We start from the raw sequence: 23,868 nt of genomic DNA on the forward strand, positions 1-23,868 counted from the left end.
TTCCGCCTGGCATCTCTCCTGTGTCCCCAGGCACAGCACCAGACCAAAAGCCCTGCTGGGAGCACGGTGCCCATCCTGTGCCACCACCATGGCCCCTTCTGGAAGGCATGGCCAGCCCAGGGCCTCCAAAGGGGACAACCAGCGACCCCTGCTCCCACACCAGGGCTTGTGAAAACTAGAATGCATCTAACAACAAGAGCTCTTTGTCCCAAAACACAGAACTGCCCCATGTTTCCCACAAAGACACCTCTTAAAGCAATTATGTCCCAGGGGCAGAGCCCAGATCCTGTAGTTGGAAAGGAGCCTGGGAATCATGGGGCTGCAGTGTGCTATAGGGCCCTCCCAGCACCCCACATCCTCCTGCCCTGCACCAAGACAGTTCCTTTCCCTGAGGGCAGTGTCTGTCCTGAAGCAGCCTCTGGCACCCTGGGACTCCCAGCCCCATCCAGCTCCTCGGGTATTCCAGAGCTGCTGGGGTTTGTAAATATTTACATCCCACAGGCTGTCTGGAACCCATTCACAGAGGTCCAAGCACAGAGCACCCTGCACACTCACTTCTAATTTGGATCTGCAAAAGCACTGTGTGGTGCAGAGTGGCCCTGCCAGGCTGCCCCACCACTGGGCAGCAGAGCACCAACACCCACATGGCACCGTGCCCCCAGGCAGCCAAGAGAAACTCTCCTCTTAGAGGGAGAAATGCTGCACTATAAGGTGCTGCCTCTGAGCCTGGGAGCTGGGCAACCTGGCCAGCCACAGCCTCTGCACCTCTTAGATCTTGCAGGGTGCCCGAGCTGGGGATCAGCTGTTACAATGTAATGGATTAGTTGCAAAGTGTGCAGACCCCAGAGAACTGATCTCCTTTTGATCCTACACTGAACAGCGGCCAAGATACCAGATAGAGAGCCAGTCAATAGCATCTCGGCATGGCAGCAGGGTGAGCTGTTCGCGAGCCAAGATCGGTCCCACACTGAGCTATGATGGCCAGGCATGGGGGGCTTTCATGGCCAGTGCTGGCCACAGGGCACCCGGCAGGCAGCTGTCACCACAGCCTGCCAGGGGGGTCACAGCAGAGCTCCGGGAGCAGCCAGCAGTACACACGTGCCACCAGAACAGCCCAAAGCTGCTGCACAGTGGACCAGCAGCTTTAGGAACGAGCAGCACACAGCTCACACGGGCAGCAGAAGAACACGGGGACACCAAAACCAGGCACCTCATCAACAAAGGCTGCCAGCCCAGACACCCTGCTGCACCTACGGCTATGAATGGGTGCACTATGAGGCTGCAGCGTGCTCCTGCTGCCCACCTGCACTGCGCTTGCTGCCATTTGCAGTCTGGTGCAATGGGGAGAGCTAGGGGCAGGCTCTTCCTGTTTCCTTTGATGAAGTTCAGCTTATCCTGACTTCTCTCCACTGAAAACCAAGAAGAAAAGCCTGGGAAGGCAGTGCAGGTGTTACCTGTGCTCCTGCGTGGCTTCAGAGCACTCCTGCAGCTCACCTGGCACAGTCCTGCCAGTCCTCTGCAGCCCTAAGGTAAGACATGGGAAAACACACACTCACTTTGTTTTAACCCTGCTGCCCTCCTGCATGGCTCCTGGTTCCCAAGGGGAATACAAAGAAATGTCTCCTCACTGCCCTCTCTACCCCATTCCCTACTTGCCCTGCTCTTACCCTGCAAAGCTCCCAGCCCAGCTCCACCACAGGTGCCTCCCTTTCCATGGACACCAGCTGCTCCACCTCTCAACCACCTATCTGGGCTGGCAGCAGGAAAGCACCCAGCACTGAAGATGGAGCGGCAAGAGGGTATAGCTCTGTTCTCTTTGCAGGCAGAGCCAAACCCTCTTCCAGTGCTTTACAACCCCCTCCAGGAGCAGGGAAAGCCCCAAAAAAACAGCATATAAACAGGAGGGAGACTGATTTTCACAGAGGCAGATAGTGACAGAACAATGGGGAAGGAGCCTAAACTAAAAGAGGGGAGGTTTAGGTCAGCTGTGAATGGAAGTTCTTTACGCAAAGGCAGTGCAGCCCCAGCACTGCTGCCCAGAGCTGTGGGTGCCCCATCCCTGCAGGTGCCCGAGTCCACAGCTGGGCGGTGGGCAGCCCAAGCTCGGGGGCAGCCAGCCCACAGCTGGGGGTGCCCGTTCATCCCAGCTCCTGTGATCCTATGATATGGAGGTACCTCTATGTGTTACTTGGCAAGATTTTTCTTTAGCTCTCCCAACTCTGCCTCCATCTCACCGCCTCACAAACCCACAGCAGGAGGACCATGCGCCAGAACAGCACTCTGCACATACTGCTCCTGCACTGCCCAGCGAGAGCCAAGAGCTCTCCTACACACAGACCCTGTTCTTTAACCCACCATTCATACAGAGGCCTCTTGTCAGAGGACTGCACACCTTTCACAGCACCTGAAGAGGAATGTGCTCAGCATCAGCATGGAATCTGTGTGCAATGTATCGGTGCGCTCACCTCACCCTCACTATAAACCCACAGCAGTGGAGGTGCCCGAGGCCATGGCTGGGCCCTGGGCAGCTTGAGTTGGTGGGGGCAGCCAGCCCACAGCAGGTATCTGTGAGGGCCCTTCCCACCCAGCCATAGGATTCTGTGATTTCCTCTGAGGTTCAGAGGCTGTGGCAGCTCCATCCATCCCTGGTGGTGCTCCCGGCTGTGTCCTGCTCCCTGGGCACCAAGGGCCCTCCTTACTTTCTGTCACGTTAGCTGTAATTTTAAGGCAATTTAAGGGGACAGCTGTGCCTCTGCCACCCAGCTGCTTTCCAAGCACAGCCCCTCCTAAAGGTGTTGTGGTCTTGAGATATTTGAAGAACTTACTATTAGAATCCATGCTTTTAGCGAGCAACTCTTAACAATATTTTTAGCCCTGCCTTGTAATGGGTTTATTTTAAATTCCCAGCATGTGTCCTCTTTCCTCACTACAACTTTTTTAATTTAAAAAAACCTCATCTTTTTACACTCAACAGCCTTCCACACATCTTTTGTAGCTGTGTGACCAGGCGAGCTCTGCTGTTTCCTCCTGGAGTATTTTGGAAGGGAAGGGGGAAGTAACAGAGCCCCCCACCCCCAAGACCCCCTTTCCTGTTTCCCGGCACCATGTTTATCCTTAGGAGTGTTCCTTTGAATTCTCCCTCCATTATTGTTTTTGTTTTTTGCTTTCTTATTGGTGAGGATTATAATGATTTTACACTTTCAGAATACATTTCTATGTATAGTTTGGGCACATATACTTCCAGCGGAGCCTTGCACAAATGACATTTGGTAGATGGAAGTCCCCCAGCAGCAGCACACAGTCTTCTCCCAGGTGTTAAACTACCCACAAAGAGAAAGTCAGGAGCAAAGAAGTGCTTAAACCCCCGCAGAGAGCTGTAAGGGCTAACAGAGGGCACTTACAATTGCATGACCTCATAAGAGGGCAAAGCCAAAGTCAGGATGGGCCTTAATGGTGCGCTTCCTTAACTTGAAATTGGTTTATTTCATTAGGAGTCACAGCTTGACTCGACATCCCCACTTTTACCCAGGACTTGAGGGAAACCAGCATGGCAGAGGGGCAGCTGTGGGGCTACCCATGGCCCAGCACTGTGAGGATGGGAAGGGGGCAGAGCTGGTATGCACCCATTGCCAGCCCAGCACCTGCACAGGGAGCAGAGGGTCCAGGCCCACAACAGGGGCTGGACGGGGCCACACCTCATGCACGGCCCCAAGGGAGGCGGTGGTGAGGACAGAGCAGAGAACCTCCCCAGCCCTTCTCCTGCACATCATCCACAGCTCCCTTGGTTAGATGGTACCCACACAGCTTGCTCCTGCAGGGTGAGGGACTGCAGCCAGCAACAGTGGCTGTGCCACATGCTGTCCTTTGCTTCCAGCATCCTGTAAGCATCAGCACCATCCAGTGCCCTTTTTCTGCAGCCTCCAGGAGAAGAACACATGGGGACACCCCCAGGCCTGGCCTGGCCCTTGCAGAGACCTGTCCTACACAGGGAGCCTCAACAGAGACCATGACAAAAGGATCCATCACAGGTTTCCTAAAGCAGAGCCCAACACCCAGGGGCTTACCCATGCGCCTACCAGCTGCCTCTCTGTGCAGTACCAACAGCACCCAGACAGTGGGCATTGTGCCCAGCTCTGCCCACCTGTCCCCATGGCCGACCACAAGGCACCAGAGGGGTGCAGAAGGCAGCTTTACCCACGTGCAGTATTTCCACAAGCTGTCAAGCCATCTTCACTGGCAGCTGCAGTCCCACCAGCAGCAAGCATGGCCTGGTGCATCCTCTCACTGGCTGTCCACACCCCTTGTTCCCAGCTCTTAATGCAATGCAGCAGAAGCTAAAAATACCCAAGTGCCACCCTCCGTCATGTCTCTGAGCAAGCTCCACAGCCAGCACGGGATGAGTGTGACGGAGGTGGAGGCTGGCTCTGTTCCCAAGGCGCTTCATGAGCCACAGCCAGGGAGCACAGCCAGCACAAGTAACAAGCACGTAGAGGCAGGGGTCATGGGCCCTGCACAGAGTCATGTGCAGCAGTGGGGTGAGCACCCCAGGGTGGGAGCTGTGGGGGCTGGTGGGAAGGGCAGGGCATTCTCACTGCTCCCTACTCACCTGAAGCAATGTCAGGAGCCCAGGGATACAGCTTGGGACTGAGCTACAAACACTCACAGGGTTCCCCAGCCCCTGTATGCGGTCCTGCTGCTATCAGGTGAGCTCTGTTTATGGCCCTTGACATTGTCTGCAGTAGGGGAAACATCCAAGTTTACTAAAACAGACCCATAACACTCAGGGAAAAGCAGTGAGTACTGGAATCAAAGACAAAGCAGAGCCTCCAGGCTGCGGTCCCCAGAACCAGACTGTTCCCACCTGCACCCAGTGCCCCACCTGCACACCCAGGCTCAAACCAGAGAAACTCCCAGGGCAGGCAGGAGCCACAGACATGTGCTGCTCTGCTCCAAATGCCCAAGCAGGACAGCAGCCATTTCCACAGCAGCTGTCGGGATTCACAGGAACCACAGGATAACCCCATTTTAGCTCAATGCTTCCCAGGTTATTCAGCAAGTGGGAGCTTGGCAGAAATTAGTCAGAGCAGTGAACTGCTAATGTGGCAGGGAGTAAGCAGGGCCCTTGGTGCCCAGGAAGCAGGACACAGCCAGGAGCACCGCCAGGGATGGATGGAGCTGCCACAGCCACTGAACCTCAGAGGAAATCACAGAATCCTATGGCTGGGTGGGAAGGGCCCTCACAGATACCTGCTGTGGGCTGGTTGCCCGCCACCAGCTCAAGCTGTCCAAGGCCCAACCATGGCCTTGGGCACCTGCAGGGATAGGGCACCCTGAACTTCTCTGGGCAGCAGTGCCAGGGCTTCACCACCTCTGGGTAAAGAATTTCCTCCTCACACCTGACCTAAATCTCCCCTCTTTTAGTTTAAAGCCGACCCCCTTGCCCTGTAACTATCAGACTGTGTAAATAGGAGGGAGACTGAGTTTTTATAACCTCCCATCAAGTACTGCGGTGTTCCCAGAGCCCTCTCTTCTCCAGTCAGAACACTCCCAGCTCCCTCAGCCTGTCTCCATAGCAGAGGTGCTCCAGACCTCTGAGCATCTTCATGGCCTCCTTTGGACCCGCTGCAGCAGCTCTGCGTCTTTCTTGTAATGGCACCCCCAGGGCTGGATGCAGTACTACAGGTGAGAGAACCACAGCATGCTGCTTCTCCTGCTCTGCCAATGGACCCCAGCACGTCGCATCACCAGTCAGGAGGGAAGTGACCTGTTTCACAAGTTAGTCACAGCCTGGTGACAAACCGCCTGGAATTTCAGGCACTGTTAGGGAAGAAGAGTCGTGCCAATGCAGGCCCTGACTGCCAAACAAGGCCCCTCAGCTGGTGCTGTCCCACGAGACCTGCAGAGAGCACATCCAGAACACACTTCAAAGGAAGCCAACAGCTCTCCCAGCATCTGTCACCAACACAAAGGGTGCCAGCACTCTGCCAACCCCTGCAGCGCCCTGCAGCCCCAAACAGCTGTCTGCAGGGTGATGGCCCAGCTGAGATCCCTCAGGTGAGCGGCAGGCTCCTCCCATACACAGAGCTCACCCTGGCAGCTGTTAGTGCTGCCCAGACCCCTCAGGGAAGGGGACATCTTTGCCCAGTTCCTGCAGAGCTGATGAGCCTGAGAACACCGCAGCGCACTCTGTGACACGCTGTAAGGAATGTCCCACGCTGCTTCTGGTTCAGAGCACAGGAGATGGCCAGCTCAACCCTACATCTTCTTCCTCGTGCTAATTTGCCTTTATCTCCCACCCAGACTTGATCTGCAGGGACAGTTGTACAAAGCACTGACAACCAAGCTATTTAAAACCTCCAAATGTAGGAGGAGGATGGTTTTGATGCGCTCAAACCCCACATCATTTCAGCAATCCCATTTACAGAGCAGTCAAAGCTGCTACAGAAGTGTGGGAATCTCCTACCTGGCAGATGGGTCTCACACAGGTGTGCCCCAAGGCCCCATCTGGCAGCAGAGCCCAGTCCTGCTGTGTTCCCACCCTCAGCTTGCAGCCAGCTCTGCCTCCTCACAACACCTTTGGGACACGCAGTTATTAAACGCCTTACCATACCAGCCCACTGCACACACCTTCCTCCACATGCCACTATCTCATATCACAGCCACACGCCTTTTCCAAACCCTTCCCCCTTCCTCCTCCCTGCTAACCTTCCACAGCAGCAAAGCATTGCCCCAAGCAGCACCCAGCACTGCTCCGCAGCAGGAACAGAACCAGCTGGTGCACTCCAGCAGATCCATCCCTCAGCTCGGTGTTCAGCATCATGGTTTCCCATTAAAGCAGCACAGGCACAAATCAGCTCAGTGCAGAGAGGGCTGTTTTATGGCCCCAGCTGTATTTCAACCCTGTTGGCAGTCTGCATGTGTGTAACAGGTCCCTTCCCCTTCCCAGAGCATCAATGGTCAGGTTTTCCTGTGCACATGGTTAATACAAAGACTGCTGGCAAATCAATCTCCCCAGGGACCAGCAGGTAGTTACGATCTGATGCAGCAATTCGGAAATGGCAGCTCGATGGGATGGGATTATTTCTGAGCAAGGGAAGATTTGCTGGCCAAGCTCTTGCAGCACTGCAGATGTGCTGGTCCCCAACCTCCCCAGCAGTGTCAGCCCCAGAGCATTATGTTATTAGCAGCCATCACAGCAAACATGCATTTCTGTAGATATGCGTGATGAGATTCGAACAAGAGTCAGAACAGTGATCTGGGGGGGAAAAGGGCTGCTTCCACACAGGGACCAGGACCAAACCAAGAGCATTTCCATTACTGAACATAAATCCTATTATATCTAATCACCCAAGTAAGATTTATCCGCTCCAGGCTGCAGCTCTGGTCAAATATCAGCATCCTGAATTGTGGCCCTCCTGGAAATGCAGCAATCCCTCCCTGTCCCTTCCCCACCACACATCCACTGCAACAACACACAGTATAAGCTCCCGACGCCTCGCCAGCTGGGTTAGGAGAAGGAGAGAGGGTCACAAACCTGCTTGTCTTTTTTCTGTATTTTCATTATCATCAAATCAGGGATGAATGTTATTTCTGTAAGACACAATACAACAAAAAATTGACAGTAAAAAGACTGGTGATCCCAAGGCACACAAACCTTCTACCTCATGGCCCTGAGAGGCCACGCAAACCCCAGTCCCACCCAGAGGAATAAGGCTGCATTAGTGAAACATGGCCATGCAACACTGTGCAACTCAGTGCTACCCAAACCCAGCTTCACGCTCACAGGCCCAGCACAAAGTGGAGCACCTGGGACTTGCAGAATTGCCCTCCAGCCCAACACTGCCCAAACTCCACACCAGGACCTGGGAGACGAGCCAGATTCTGCCAGCCCTGCAGCCGCAAAGGGAAAGGCAAACCAACCGGCTGTGCCAAGCTGCACCAATGGGAGTGTGAAATCCATGGAGAGGATGCAGGAGCCCAGCAAGCCTGGCAGCGAGGGCTACTCATGTGCTCCCACAGCCAGGGACAGCGAGGAAGCACAACTGGATTCCATGCTGCTCTCCCTGGCTTGGAACTGTTCACCACAGGGACAGTCAAGGGAACACAACGTAATTTCAGCCTCACACCCTACCCAACACAGCCTTTCCGTGGTGTTCTGACAGAGCTGTCAGACCTTGTCAGAGCCCCCACTCCAGCAGACGCTGCCCAAGGGCCAGCAGTTGTTTGCTTCCACAGTGCCAGGAATGGGAGCCAAGGAGCCCAGAAACATCTGACGAGCACTGAGACACAAATTCCACAATTCCATACTGTGCAAACCCCACTCCACACAGTATGGCACAAGGGCTCACCACAGACCACTGATCCTTCCCCGTGCTGAAGTTCCCCGCCCAGCACAGGCTCCAAGCTGGGAACAGACATTACCAAAACCCAGAACCACTGCTCCCCTTTGGTCTGCTGGGGCACCACCCAGTGCAAGAGCCCAGTGTGGGGAGTATCTGAAGAGACCAATCTCACATGGTGACGCTGGTCATCCCCAACCTCCACAGCTCACCCCTGCTACACCAGTGAGAAGAGCCAAAGGCTTCCAATTCCCACCCTGGCTATGCAGCAAGGACCAGGCCAGCATGTCCCATGGGGAAGCCAAGCTGGGTGGCAGTTAAGGCACCCAAGTGCCACCAGCTGAGCAGGGAGGATTTTGCTGACATCTGGATGGGATGGCGCAGAACTTCTCCCTGCCTTACAGCCAAGTCTGCCAGCCCTGTCTGCCCACCGAGATGTGGCCCAGAAAGCCCAGAAGACAGGAAGCTCACACAGGCTGGGCTGACATACACAGTTGCCCACAAAGTCCCAGGCAGAAGTATCAGGCTGAGCAGCCCTTGCAGCTCAGAACAATCCTGCCAAGCTCCAATAGAGAGCAGCTCCAGCCCAAGGGTTTGCTCAGAGCAAGAAATGATAAATCTGGGTTTGGTTCAGCTTTCAGAGGTCTCTGAGATACTGGAGGCTCCCAGACTCTCAGCTGACTCCTTCCTGACCATCAGACTGTGCCCCTCCAGCACCCCCCGGGTCCCCATACTGGAGATGTTCTTAGCCCTGGCTCTGCTTCCCAGCCTTTCATTCAGATTTTCTTTCAAGGTAGCCCAGAAGATGGACCTGGGCACTCCAGCTCTTGAAGGCACTAGCACTCTCTTACTGCTCTTCACTGTCTTTGATTCAAATAAAACAAACATGATTCATTATGGATCAGACACACATAGTATTGTACCAGCATGAACACCACTTTCTGTACAGCTTCCTTTAGACACAGGTGGTGCCAACAGCTGAACAAGAGGGATAGGAGGTGCTATGCAAGATGTCCATAGAGCCAGTGGCTTCTCCAGAGCCCAACTGCAGGCTGCTGGCCTCCCACTAACCCAACCCCTCTCCAGCACCATCCCAGAACCGCTTGGGGCTGCCCATTCCCAATGCCTCATTTCCCCAGAGAGCTGGCATGGACCCTACTGCATGAACAATACACACACAGTGTCCATGAGTAGCTTTTCCCAAGGAAAAGTTAGCACCAAAAAGTGCTCCTGCAGCTCACTGTGGTGTGGCAGGATGCAGGCAGCCCCAGCGGGCAGCAGGAGACATGGCAGCAGCCCAGCAGTGGCCAGCAAGCACCTGGCCTGTCGCTGGCAAGCTCTGAATTAGTTCAGGAACAGAAGGGGACAAGCGTACAGGTTCAAGAGGGGACGCTGGAGGTTGTTTCCCTGTGACCAATGTTGTGAAGCATGTGGGACACTTCTTGGCACACACCTTGGCAGGGAGACAGCCCAGGAGCTGTCCCCACAGGCCACATCCACAGGACAGAGCTGTGCTGACCAAGCCCTTACCATGAAAAGGAGAATTTCCAAGCCCAGACTCAGGCCTGCTATGCCCTGGCTCTTGATTCCAGTAGATACCCAGCACCAGTCATACAATACACCCAGCTGATTTCCAAAGCACCGAAGCCAGCGTATGCATCTGTCTTGGAAAATCAAAGCTGAGATGCTCGTTAGTCCCAGAGGAGACAGCTTTAACAGAGATATCAGCTCTGACAAAGAGCAAAGCCCTTCCAGCATAAGGAAAAGCCCGACAAAGTCACTGCCAGCATCAGCAGAGGTGCTTGGCCTCCTGACACTCTGAGCTGCCCCTTGGGTCTTCACAGGGCCCCACAGCACTGGGCATGCTGTGCTCCTGGCTTTTAGAGCCGGCCATTGACCAGAGTCACAGCAGCTACGTGTGAATCCAAACACCAGGGAGCTGCCATTGACACATGTTCCTCATGGTCCAGCTACCAAAGGACTTAAGTTCAAAGACGTAAATGTACATAATGAGGGTGATTCAGCTCTGGGGTGCACATGTTTTGTGGTGAGATCCCTATGCATCCAACACTGTAATAAACCAGTGTCAGCCTTCTAAGCTATCATTTGTTTTGGAGAGTTTATCAGTCCCATGGATCCATCAACACCAGCCAGGGCCAAGCTGGAGGGGAGGTAAGGGCCATATCTGTCTGCACATGGCTTCATGCTCTAAAGTGTCTGCTGTCTGAGCACCTGGCCTGGCCTTGGAGCTTCACCACCACCGCCAAGGAGCACCACCACTCAGCCATGTGGATGTATACACTGCCAGCCCCATTTAGCTAGCCATTTCCATGCTAATTAAGTATTTGCAGATTAAAGAGAAACTCTAATCTCAAAAGAGGCAGCCCAATTTTCTAAATGAGCTTATGTTTTTCATATGGAGATCAACATGTTCTAACTATGCTTCATCTAAGTGCTCCAGGCTGCTAGATTCAGCTTTACTGCCACCATCACAAATGGCAGTTCTCACTCTGTGCTCAAGTTTTTCTGCCTTTTTGTACCCACTAGGAGTGCCACAACGGTGCTGCCAGCCCAGCTGGCATGGCCACCCCCAGACAGGCATCTCCTGCAGCACAGCAGGTCCTGCCGGGCAATCGGAGCTGTCTGGTTGCATTTGAAGAGAGCGGCAAAGCGGTGCCAAGAGCTGTGCTGTCCCTCTATGTGAGCAGTCCATCTTGCTGTGGCACGGCCTCTACAAAGCATCTGCTGCAAGCAATGACGTCCACGGTTACACAATTTGGGGAAAATCAGGTTACCAGCATCTTCCCTAGAATTTATTGTTTTGCAAGAGCACAACATCCCTTACATCAGACTGAGCCCACATCACGCCTTTCTGTCACGACTTCCTGGCATGCCCACCTATGCCTCTCCAAGAGCTGGAGCACTTGTGTACAAGCCAGAAACATGAATTTCCACATCTGAATCAACACCACCCCAAAACCAAGCAGTGGCCATGTGCCCTTCCCTGCTCTGGGCTCTTCACATGAATGGCTGGGTTCTGTTCTGCAGCTGGAGGACTGACTTTCCCAGTGCAGAGGATGAGGTTCACAAGCTCCAAGCATCCTGCAGACACACAGCACTCTGACCTCCAGATCTGCCAGCACAAACCTACCTTGGCTCATATGGGGAGCAATCGCACAACTCCATCAGAGCACGCCCCTGCACAGCAGTGCCCCTCTGCTTCCCCTTAGAAATGGGAGAAGAGATTCTCAAGATGAGCTCTAGGAAAATGTGAAAAGGGGTGTTGAAAATAAGCTGACTGCAAAGGCACAGAGAACTGGAGGAGGTCCAGACTTGTAAAGCCAAAGAGAGACATATCTTCCCTGCTCCAAAATACAGCTACTGAAGAACTCCGAACACACATTACAGAAACGCCCCAGGCAGGTATGGGGAGGAAGGCAACAGCAGTACCAGGTGAGGCCCCAGGCTAGCTCCTGTCAGCCCCTATAGGCAAAGCACTCACAAGGCACCCAGGCTGCCACCTGTGATGCACAGAGCCTTGGCTGTGACACACACCATGCAGCACCAAGACAGCGTGCTGACACACCTGTGCTACCACAGTCAAAGAACAACAGCGTTAGGAGATCGCAGCAGGCAGGGAGAGGCTGTGAGCTAGGATCAGCACCAGCACGGGCAGCAGCAGAAGGGATGCCCAAAACCAAAGCTGCTACTGGGGCTGCTGTCAGGACTGCACCTGATGGACAGACAGATTGCTGTTGCCTATGTCCCAATGCATCTCAGGAGAAGAGGATCCTGGCACAACAGCCAAAGCACCTTCCCAAACTTTCTACCACACAATGTCTCCAGCATCCAGGTTCCTGCTTGCTGAACACCATCTGCTGAAAGCCTAGCACTGGGCAAACAAAACGCACACATCCCCAAGTGCAATCTGCAACCGATGCACAGGCTGGGCAACATAATCCATTCATACATGCAGATGCAACACGACCTGATGTCCAGTTCGGAGATGCACACTGCAGCATCCAGACTGCAGAAGGAGAACAAAGAAGCACCTGGGCAAAGCAGAGATGGAATGTGCTGGAGCAGCAGGTACACCTCCTGTACTCAGCAGCATCCAACATCCATCCCTGTGTGCAGCAGAAGAGGTGCCAACCAACACCCAGGCACTCCTGGAAGTAGGAGCTGCACTCTGCAGTAGCTCTGCACGTCTGCCCTTTGGGAGCTCCCACCTCAGCCCTGCGGTGCTCCACCAGTGAGCCACCACCTGACAGGCAAGGGTTCCACAGCTCCACAGGCAGCGCATCCTTTCTGGCTCCTACAGCAGCTCTGAATCAGAGAAACGAAGCACGTGGTTGTTCGAGTGAACATGTAACACAAGCTCTGTTGGTTAAGAGCTGTGTGGAATCACCCTGGGCACAGCTCTGGCATCACCATCTGCCAAGATGGTCAGTGGTGCCACACCATAGAGCCAGGAGGAGACATAGGCCCTGGCTCCCAGCACCATGCTGCGTGCCTCAGGCTACACTGAGAGCAAGGCCAGTCACAAGCCTGGCTGAAGCTGAAAATGATGAGGCATGAGGCCCTTCTGCATCCAGACTTCCACAGCAAACTTTTGCTTGCAATCAGCAATTTCACTGTGTGTTTGCTGCTTACAGGAGTTGGTGAGGCTGCCTGAAAACAAGCAGGGCAAATCTGGAAGGGCTCAGCAGCATTTTTTTTATCTTGGGGTTGCAGGGACTGTGCTCCAGTGCAGGACACCTCAGTGTCAGAACACGCAGCTCTTCAGGGCCCCCTTCACCATCAAATAGGTCTCAGTAAGTTCAAATGTATTTTGGAGCAGCTTCAAAGTCAGCATTCAAAGCAGTCCCCCAGTTTCATGGGATAAGCACATTTTTTGTCTGATTCTGAAACTTAAAGGACAACAAACTCACAAGGAATGTCCTCTACTAAGAATTTCATTTACATAGCACATTGCTAAGGTCTGCAGCCACAGCGAGTGGCATTTTCCTGCTGTATTGGTCTGCACAAGTCCTGAGGCAGCACAGCAGCACACAAAGCTCCAATGGCACCGTGTGTTACCCTGCTGTCCTGCTTCCAGCATGGAAGGTGCTTCATTTCACCAAAGAAGAATGAGTAATTTCTAATACTCATCACCTCACATAACAGTGAGCTCTAAGGCAGCTCCAGCGAGGCCTGCACAACTCTGCTCCAGCACAGCTCCTGTGGGCAGGAGGGATGCAGCACGGCTGGGACACGGGTCATGGGAAGCACCATGCTGTGTCCAGCCCAGCTGCTGCCTCCTACAATGGCTCCATCAGCTGTGGGGATCACCCCAGGACCACCTTCACCTTTCTGCAAGCTTTGCCAGGTCAGAGGACAGCAACTGCACTCCCACCACAGGCAGGCAGGAGGGAGAGCTCTCAGCACACCATTCTCTTCCACAGTCTTGCTAGTTCTAAGAAAATGAACATGCTTCAAAGAGAGACTTGCTTTTCTGAAACCATTTTCCAGCACATCCAGGATGCTACAGTTTCACCCAAGGAAAACAAAATATTCAACCCTTTGCCCACCCCATTCCCCTAGTGCCCATCCACTCTGCCCTCCCGGAGCAGCCACAGCATGCCCAGTCCCAGCACAGGCAGCGCCAGCCCGGCACCAACACCCCTCACTGCTCTGCAACCCACTCCTGGCTCCTCTGCCATGAAACCTGCACAGGTCACCTCTAACAGCCACGCAAGAGCACTAAAACTGCTTTACGGGCTGCAAAATCCATCACGCTCATGAAGCTGTTAACATTCTTTATGGCCACATATGATGCCAGCTCAGGAGCTTCTTCCTTGCTCAGTGGCACCAACTGTGCCCCAGGCAGAGCCTCTCCCCAGGAGGCGACCATAGGATGGCTGCTGAAGCACTCAAAAGCCCCAGAACACTACAAGGAAGGCTGCACAAGCACCGACAGGTGAACTGCAAGCTGCTGCTGCAGTACAGGAGAAACCCTACCTGACCCTGCTGCGTGCTAGCAGCTGCACCCAGACCCAAAGCCTGGATCCAAACCCAGGGAGAGGCATCTTCATACAGCGACAGGCATCCTTCATCGCCCTGCATGCGGGAAGGCTCTGAGCTGTACTTCCCCAAGAGCACCAAGAAAACAGGAGCTCACACTGCACAGCTCCCTCTGAGCACTCCATTCTGAAACAAAGGGATTTTGATTTGTTAAAAAAAATAAATAAAATCAAAGGTGTACACGTGGCATTTTAAGGTGTCAAAGTAAAGTGGGAGCTCTTCAAGCAGTCAGCTGGAAAAAGCCTCCCTCCAGCAGCCCCTGCTCAGCCCCCAGGTTCAGATGTAAAATTCACCTTTGGGCTAAGGGAAAACTAGAAGCTGCAATGTGAATGGGGCTGGAAGGGGCTCACCAGAAGGAAGGAGGGGCTGTGGAATGACCTGGGCTTGCAGAAACAGTCCGTAAGGAAGGTCTGGTCCGACATTCAGTCCTGAGATTCAGGTAGGATAACACCGAGACAAAAAAAAAAAGTCAGAGCTGTAGTAGGAGCAGGGCTGAAAGCTGCTGGAAAAGTACCTGGGAGCTGCCAAGGGAGCTGGGCTGGGAGAAAGCATCAGTCCAGGAATCGACTCAGAGGCTGTCCCTACAGCTCAGCTGGAGATGGGCTCCTGGGGCTGGGGGCTGGCAGGGAAGCAAGGGAGGGAACAGCCACAGGGAGCTGAGGGCTGCCAGGAGCACAGCACTCCTCAAGGAGCAAGCAGCCTTCCACACAATAGTTAGGGTTGAATGATGGAAGACAGAGCTTACAGCTGAGCCTGGACTTGAAGCTTCAACAGCAAAACAGGGGCTACCAAGAGAGCTGGTGGGATGGAGGTCACTGTCACAGCAACGGTCATGGGGCCTTTCCTGCTGTTCTGCAGGAAAGTGAGAGCAAGGTGAGTGCTGTGGCTGGGACAGAAAGCTGGGGCAGTAGCTGGATTATGGCTGGAAAGTGGCTACTAGGAGAGCTGGGCTGGGACAACTTCCACCTGGGTTTTCACACCTAGAGCTCAGATAGAAAACGAGGGCTAGGGCTAAGGCTGACAGAAGGTGGAAACAGGCTGTCAAGACACCATGGCTGGGAATAATCTTTTGCATGGCAGTCTCTTCAAGAGGTTCAGCTTTCAAATTAGGGTTACAGTAACACAGAGGGAAAGGGACAGCACAGAGAACCAGCTGGAGTAGGGCTGGAAACGGGCTGCCAAATCCACGTGGGAGCTGCAGAGAGACCTGGGCTTAGAGAAACCTCTGGGCTGGAAACAGCTTTGCAGTCTTCTCTGCCACACCTCCAGAAGGGAGCGACAGGGCTGGGATAGAAAAAGCCCAGAGCTGCTGACAGAGGGGAGCTGAAAAGGAGCTGCCAAAAAGAAATGCTGCTGGGAGCCCCACGCCAGGGGAAATGTGAAATGGCTCCAGGGGCACATCCAAGGGACAGGACTGCAGGATGAGAGCTGCTGTTCGACTCCTAGGAGTGGACTGCCAGAGCAAACTGGGGGCTGCTGAGATGCTGGCAAGAGAAGAGTGTTTCACCTGTGCAATGCCCAGCAGGGTACTGCCCTCATTCAGCAGGAAAGCAGGGCTGGGTTGGAGAAAAAGACAACTTCTCCATGTAGAGTAACACAAGGCAGCCCTAGAACCAGGATCCTGCCCACCTTCATTCAGGTGCAAAGGGAATAAGAGCACAGTGACAAACAGCATCTTTTTTAAATCAAATGTTTGTTTTCAGACTGATCCTTTTCTGATGCTGGCTGAATTTTTACAAGGACAGGTAAAATATCAAATTCTGCCTTTTTCTTCCTCAAAAACAACATTCATTCTCATTGAAACCCTACAAAAAAGGCAGCCTGAGGCACTGCAAAGATTTGCACTGCAAAACAGTGAGAGCTAGAAAAGGATTATTCCAGCTGTGCAGAGCAGCTCCAGCACACAAAGCACCAACACCACCTAAGATGGAATTATATTAAAATGCATCTTGTGGGAATGAGCTGTAATTAGACTGGCCCACAAGTCTGATGATCTTCACAACCAATGAGTTCAGAACATTGCATGTGTTAACAAGCAGAATACTGTGCCTACAGGTTATGTATTCCAAGAGCAGGCGATGGGATGAGTCTGCACCATCCGCGTTGCTCTCAGATGACGCCCTACTTGCTTTCTGGGAGGCTGCTGGTCGGCTCTCACTTGTAAGCTCCAGCTGATCTCACAGCACATCCAAAACCAACCAATAGATGCAAGCCCTGTGATCACCAGGATACCCACCACCCTCCAGAGGTGCCCTCACACAATGTCACATAGAGCAGCAGGGCTCAGCCCAGCAGACCAATCCTTAGGGTGCCAGCTGGACACGCGTATGGTACAGGGACATGGGGCTTGATTCCCAACAGCAGGGAACAGTCCCAGAGCCGTGAGATACATAGCATGGCACTGCCCCAGCACTTCCCTGACATACACCCAGCACCTCTCAGCCCATCCTGACTGCTGGGCATGTCCCCAGGACAGCACCCAGCTATGGACCAGGCCCCTCAGTAACCACTGACAGGCCGAGCATGAGCTCAGGATTCAGGCTGTCCTTCCCTCATTGCACGTTTTCAGCAATATCCCTTTAAGAGTCCTGTGATCCAAATGCCTAAGCCAGGAGCAAATGCATCAACCGCCCCCTGCCACAGAGGTGCTCCAGAAAAAAAGTTTTACTCCTTACCATTATCCAAAGAGCAACTTCCATTCTCTGTGGGGAAATCACACCTGTGGTGTGGCCGAGGGAGCCAAGCTGCCCCCAACAGGCGTGGGCACAGCCCTGCCATGTGCCTCCCACCCCTTGCCAAAGGGGCTGCAAACTCAGACAAAGCAGAGGTCTCACTGTCTACAGAAAGCAGTGGCATTTTCCCAGGAAAGCTCCTTATTGAGAATGGACAAGAAATTTTTGCTTTATTAGACACACATCCCTGCAGCACAGTGCCATTTTCAGCTGACTGTGAGAGGCAGGTGGCTTCCCTATTCAAAGGGGAGAGCAAACAGATTTTTATCTGCAGAACTAAGCTGCAGCCAGGAAACAACGTATGCAGTTATAACAAAAACCAACCCAAGCGCCAGATCCCCAGAGACTGCTGATCCTTTTCAGACAGACAAGCAAGAGGGGTGTGCAGCTCCTCACAAGGGAAGCATGAAGCATGCCAGGAGACGGGATTCCGGGAGCCAGCAGTGCTCACAGGGCACCTCCTGAAGGGCACCATGGGTGCCAGGAACACCAGTGCTCATATACCCACCAGAACCTCCTCTTTCCACTTTCTGGGGATACCCGGCACTGGAACACACCGCAGGCTCCCATGATGTGGAGTGGCACAGAGCAGAAGCAGGCAGCAGCTCAAGGCCGTGGCCACAAAGGCAGCGAGAAGCGTCACACCTGCATACCCCTGTGACGCTTCCCACCAGATGGGAGGTGCAAGCCTCCCTCACTTCCGAAGCATCATGTGGATTCTTCCTCTCCTCCCTCCCACAGCTTTGATTATGAAAAGGATGCCTTGAAAATTCAGATCCCAAACAGGCACAGCACGTCGCACTCAGCCCCGAAGGACAAACTGTAGAGGCAGCAAGACAAAGAAGAAATGAGAATGGCACAGCCGTGCTGTGAAATCACTGATGTTCAGCAGCAGCTCTGCTCTGCCACAGAAAGCAGCGCATCTCCTCAAAGGTTGGGCACAGCTTGGAGGAAAAGAGATGAGCCAAGAGGGCTGGGTCCCAACCTGCCAGCAGTGACCGGGCTCAAGGACTGCAGCCAGCCCACATCATTTCTGTGTTAGGGTCAGGCTTCGTGTGCAGCCTCAGCGAGAGCTGAGGCACTAACACTGCCGAGGACAGGTCAGGGCTATGTACCATTTGCAGCTGACAAGAACTAGGCACAGCCCAGGCACCGAGCAGCCACCAGTCCTACCTGACACATTCACACCGCATGCGGGCAGCAGGAGGAAACCTTTGGGCCCACCTGGGACAGAGCAGGAGCAGATCTCCAGACCTACCCTGTCCCGAATCCACCACGTGGATTGACCAGCACCCTTCTCCAAGTCACCAAGGAGCTGACAGACAGGCACCCACAGTACCCTGGTCCTGTCTGGCTCTCACTCCCTCGCCTGCCCCCGTTCCTAAGTACGTCTCAGCTCATGGGGCTCTGGGAGCTCACAGACCAAGGATCTGTGGTACAACCCAGAGAAACCCAGCTGTTACATCCCTGCAGGCCACCTGGAAGCAGGAGCTCTGTGTAGGCACCTCGCTGCCATCAGACGAGATGGCTCCTGCTCACCTTGCAGCCCACTGAACGATCTGGGGCTGATGCATTACCTACCTGCAAAACCCCAAAGAGCCAAGGGAGGGGGAAGGAGCGACACCTCTCCCAGTTCCTCCCATCCAGCCTCCAGCAGGCTCAGCTCGGCATGGCCCAGCAGAGCCCCGCAGCACATTCAGAAGCAAAGAGTTTCTCCATGGGATGCTCCAGAGGTGCCCAGCCCTGCCAGGAGCTCCCCATCTGTAGGCTGTGGCAGCAGCAGCCCCACACCAGGCTCACTCCCTACAGCCCACTGCAGCAGGGCTTGTTTGTGCGGCTGCAGCTGCTCCACATCAGCCATACTGAGAGCCCAGGCAGGGAGCAGTCGTTGGTCTCTCCACACGGGGCCCAGCAGGCAGAGCGCTGCCGGGGTGTGAGCCCGTGGCACAGATCCTGCGGGGCGGTGAGCTGCGTTCCCAGCCCTCCGCAGTGCCTCCCCCACATCCTGCCTCCAGCCCTCTGCTGGGGGGAGAGAATGCAAATCTTGGGTTGTAATTCTTCCAAGTTAAAAATAACCCAGTAGTTTAGTGAGAGAGAAGCAGCAGCAGCGAGGCAGGGGGCTGGGGAGCCTGCAAGCTTGCTGCAAGGCAGCTCTGGCATACATTTTTTCCTTCCCAAGCAAAGGATACAAGGCAGCCTCCCAGCTCTGCACACACAGCTGCAGAAACACAGACCCCTCCAGCATCCCAACCTTACTGCGCAGCCAAATGTGCTTTGCATCAAAGCTGCCCCCAGGACCCCTTACTGCTCCCAGGCCCCAGCAGGACGGGGACACAGACCCTGCTTTCCTGACCAAGGACACACAGGACAGCAGTAAGGGGAGAGAGGGCGGAGAGCAACCAGAAGCCAGGTGGGAACACATCTCACATGGGTGCACATGTCCAGTGTAGGCATGCAGAGCAGCGCACCACGGCGGGCCCCAGGGCTGGCAGAGCTGCACTCCCAGCAGCCTTCAGTCCTTAGAATATTTTCAGCTTAAAAAAAAAAAAAAAAAAAAAAAAAATGAAAAGGCTGAGGGGGAATTAAACAGTACCAATGCATGTGACAGTCCTACCAGCCACACCTCCCCAATGCACCTAGCTCCATCCTACCCCACGGGGCAGGCAAGAAACAGCCATGGCCTCCTCACGCCATGGGAGAAGGAACACAACGCTGACAGCAGCGCAGGGCTCCCAGCACAGCACCCCCCCCACAAACTGGTTCAGCAGCACTCTGCCCCAGGCATTACCCAGTCCAGGAGCAGCAGCCACGTCCAAGCACATGGGACAGTGCCACTGCCCACACTCCGAGGAGGCTGCGCTGGCACACAGAGAGCAAGAGCAGGGTGAGTGCAGCCTCCAGCCATCAAGCTCACGTGGCAAAAACAGTGATAGCTCCTTTTAGGAGTTTTCGAATGCAGTTCCTAACCCACGACTGTAACCACAGTGACCTTCAGCCGTTACTTCAAAGACATGCAGTGCCACGGGGCTGGGGACAGAGGCTTTGCAGAGACTCCAGCAAGCATAGCAGCAAACAGAGACCAACAGCAGAAGAGGAGGGAAAGCTGCATAACTGCCAGAACCCCCTTGGTTTTGTACACTGAAGGCACACAGCAGAGCCCAGAGCAGCACTGCCTGGGCAGCCAGCAGCCACAGGAGCACACACTGCCAAAGTGAAGGAGATGGAGCCGGAGCTGCTGAGCAGCAGCTCTCAGTGCCTTTCTGAGCAGCCTGCAGTGCTGCGGTTCGGAGCAGGGATGTGCCTGCTGCCAGCTGCACTGCTGGCACTGGGAAGTGGCTGGGACTGGGACAAGTTTCCCAGGACGAGGTCGGTGGCCTTCAACCAGCTGGCTGAGTCTCACTCCACACAGTTGCTCATAAGCCTCTGGCACTGGATTTTAATCTTCAGCATTAGCAGAGCAAAAAAGCAGAAGGAAAATAAAACAAAAGCTAACCCCTGCAGCTCTGTACCTGTGCAGGCAAGGGAGAGAAGGGAGTGGAAGCAGTCTGCCCAGCCCTGCGGCCAGGGCCAGGAGCTCAGGGCATGCAGCTCTCTGCAGGCAGCCTGCAGGCAGCTGGGTGCCGCGCTCCAGCTCCCATCACCACACTGCCCAAGCCCACCACAAAGCACAGCATTGTCCGGACGTTTACTCTCCATTAAATGCAAACAAACACTGGTATGGCGTTCAGTCCAGGGCACCACATAGGCAAAATGAACCCTAAGCTACCCTAGCTGCCAAATTGTAATTAGACGTTTCTCTGCCACCAGCACTGTGTTTTCCCTCCAGCTATTCACAGGCCCAAGCACGTCCATCAGGAAGCCGAGGGAAGGACATGAATCACATGCCCAGGGAACAGACACACCGGTTGACCATGGAGCCTATCCACCTCTTCCACTGTGCTCTCAGGGTTTCATTTCCTACACCAAATCCTGTGGCTGAGCAGCCTGCAGTATGCTGCACCCCATGGTGCCCTGTGCTGCAGGAGCTGGTACCATGCTCAGCAGCTGCCAGGCTCATCAGCAGGAAGGCATCCCCCTCTTGTTCACTGGGGGACTGTACACAAACCTGCCCAAGCAATGGGCATGTGCAAAGGCTGCCAAGGAGGCTGCACGAAGCCAAGGATCAAAACACACATGTGACAATTCAGCCCTGACAAAATTTTAGGTGGGAACAGGCAAAGTAGCAGCTCCAAGGACATGCTCTTCGTGATGGAAGAATGCATGGAGTGCATGGCTGGAAACCCCAGTTAGAGATGGGATTCCGGACTTGACTCCTACAGAAGAATCAACCTTCCCAGCAGCACCCCAAAACCCTGAATTTTTGGGCTGAGGTCCCAGCTGGCCTCTTTGGAGACTCCTTACAGCAGGCCCAGCACCCAGCTGCTCTCTAGCCACCAGGAGGGATGGAGGTTTCTGCAGAAACAAGTGCCCATGCACTCAGCACATTTTCCTCATCCTTTTTATCTTCCACTCCAAGCATTCTTCAGGCTTCAGTTAGCTGCCCAAGGCCACCCTCAAGGTCACAGGGCCTGTACAGATGCCACCAGGCACATGATTTAGCCCACAGCACCTTTCCCAGTGCTGAAGGTGTGCAACAGACAGCTCACCTAGTAGGTCTAAACAGACACAGTTCTAAGAGCCTTTGGTAATTCTGCTGCCCAAGAGCCACGCATCTAAGAGCCATCCCAGGGCAGGCAGTCACAAAATGAGATAGAATCTGAAAGCAGACGTCCTTCTCTCTTGCTGTTGTTGACATCGTGCACAGCAAACTCAAGCTGTCAGAAAGCAGCTTTGCCACACTGCAGCCTGTTCCTCAAACGCAATCAGAGCCCTTTGTGCCTCTGCTTTCCAACCGTAGAACTGGGATAAAAATCAGCCTACACGGCGGGGCTGCTAAGAGGATGAGGAAGCACTTGTGATACCCCTCAAGCCTGGGCTGTGTGGATGGATGAAGAGCACATTCGACAGCCCAATACAGACCCCCAGCAGGACGGCACAGCAGCTCCAAACATTGATATGAGCCCACTTCAGAGCCCAGTCCCTCTGAAGATTGCTCCTCCCAGTGTTTCTGTCAGTCTTCTCCAGCTGAAACTCCATGCTCACAACCTGCCCTGAGACGTGGTGGCCCCCAGTCCTGTTTGCTGCTGTTGGCAGCCAGCTTTAAGCTCTCCCTATGCCTTCCCAAGGCACGGTGCAGAGCAAGGCCACATGTGAGGACTCATACTGCAGTCCTTGGGTTCAGGAACCAGAGAGCTGTGGTAATGGTGGGCAGAACAGGGCAGCCCTGAATTCACCATGCATGTTGAAGGCCGGCAAGCTGTACTTTAGTCTTTGGCAAGTGAGCAGCCCTCTCTAGGGTCAAGCAGCACTGCCAGCCCCGTCCCACAGGTCTCAAAACCAAGGTGATGAAAACTGCTCAGCTTGGTCTGTGTTCCTGCACAGTGGGTGGAGGTTGGAGGGGCAGCAAAAAGGGCCCCAGGAGAACATTCCCTAGCACAGGACATCTCCAGCACAACCATGACAGCCACAGAGGTCACTAGCTTGATGCAGCCACAGGCCCCCACCCCCACAGACAAGGGCTGGCTGCCCACACCCTGCCACTCTGCTAGAGCCAGCAAGGTGTTGTCCTGAACAGCCACGGCCTGAGGGTTTGCTGCATGCCGTGGTGAGGTCCCACAGCTCATAGCATCTGGTCCGCCTATATATCCTTGGAGAAACTAGCAAGCATCAGCCCAAAACAACAACAGATAAATCTGCTGTTCTACAGGCCCAAGAACTTGCATGCTGCGGCATCGGGGCTGTTTCTTGACTACTAAAAGAACAAGGAGAGAATGCAAAATGTAGCAAACTCTCCTGTTCCAGCACAAAGCTGAAGTGCCTCTCCCAGGCTGCTCATGGTCCTAAGGCCAACGTCCTCCAGGCTGTGCTGCCCGCATCCAAGCCTCTACTCCAGCTGCTTTGCTTTGCTCTGCCCTGTAACTCAGCTGGTGCTTACCTCCAAGGGATTCAGCTGATTATAAATTATAACCCGCTGGGATACAAGTTCTTCACAATCTCAGCTTAATCTACTTTGAAGAACAGTCTCCAGAGTTCAGACACCATCTGTAAGCTGACATCCCTCTCAATCATCTCCATGCTTCCTTGTATTTGTGTCCTTTACGCCATCCCAGGAACTCCAGCACAGGAGGAAGAGAGAAGTGCCAAAAAAATTCATCAGTCCCTCCTGTGCGAGTGCTTGGATTTCAGCAGCACAGGGCACAGTACCCTCCTCAGTCACAGACAATTCCTTTACATGCTTGAGTACCCTTTTTGAAGACCTGCTCAAACACATGGCCAGTAAACCACCACCAGATGCACACACTGAGCAGCCCCTTCCTGCCCCAGCTGGAGTTCCACATGTGCCCAGAAACCGAGCGCAGCCCATGCTGCCCTGGTATTATCACAGAGCACTGTGTCTGCAGTTCCTTATTCTGTGCACAGCAATCCTTCCAGCACAGGAGAGCTGCTACAGGAAGCTGAGCTGCCCCCATCCACGGCACAGCCGCAGAAGGCAGCCCCCCTGCCAGCTGGCACATGTGGCATCACCTGCACTGCAGTGCCACCACGCTCTTGTCCCTGCTGCCCACCGACTGCCATCTCCTCTGACATGCAGCACTATGGAGGACAGGTAGGAGCCTCTGGACACAGCGGCACTG

The 23,868-nt window shown here is 54.2% G+C and overlaps 1 protein-coding gene across 6 annotated transcripts in view; it reads right to left on the reverse strand.

Annotated features, from left to right (window-relative positions):
* CHD6 (chromodomain helicase DNA binding protein 6) overlaps positions 1 to 23,868 on the reverse strand; it is a 70,322-nt gene that overhangs the window by 40,454 nt on the left and 6,000 nt on the right. For 3 of the 6 annotated variants that reach the window (XM_072350566.1, XM_072350563.1, XM_072350565.1), the window contains one exon: positions 7,535 to 7,590. The exons of the other annotated variants lie outside the window; for them this stretch is intronic. In XM_072350566.1, coding sequence (XP_072206667.1) covers positions 7,535 to 7,567 — 33 coding nt within the window. In that variant the 5' untranslated portion in view covers positions 7,568 to 7,590. Of the gene's footprint in view, positions 1 to 7,534; positions 7,591 to 23,868 lie in introns of those variants that run through there. 6 annotated transcript variants of the gene reach the window in all.

This window comes from Excalfactoria chinensis, chromosome 15, assembly GCF_039878825.1.
Source record: "Excalfactoria chinensis isolate bCotChi1 chromosome 15, bCotChi1.hap2, whole genome shotgun sequence".
NCBI lineage: Eukaryota > Metazoa > Chordata > Aves > Galliformes > Phasianidae > Excalfactoria > Excalfactoria chinensis.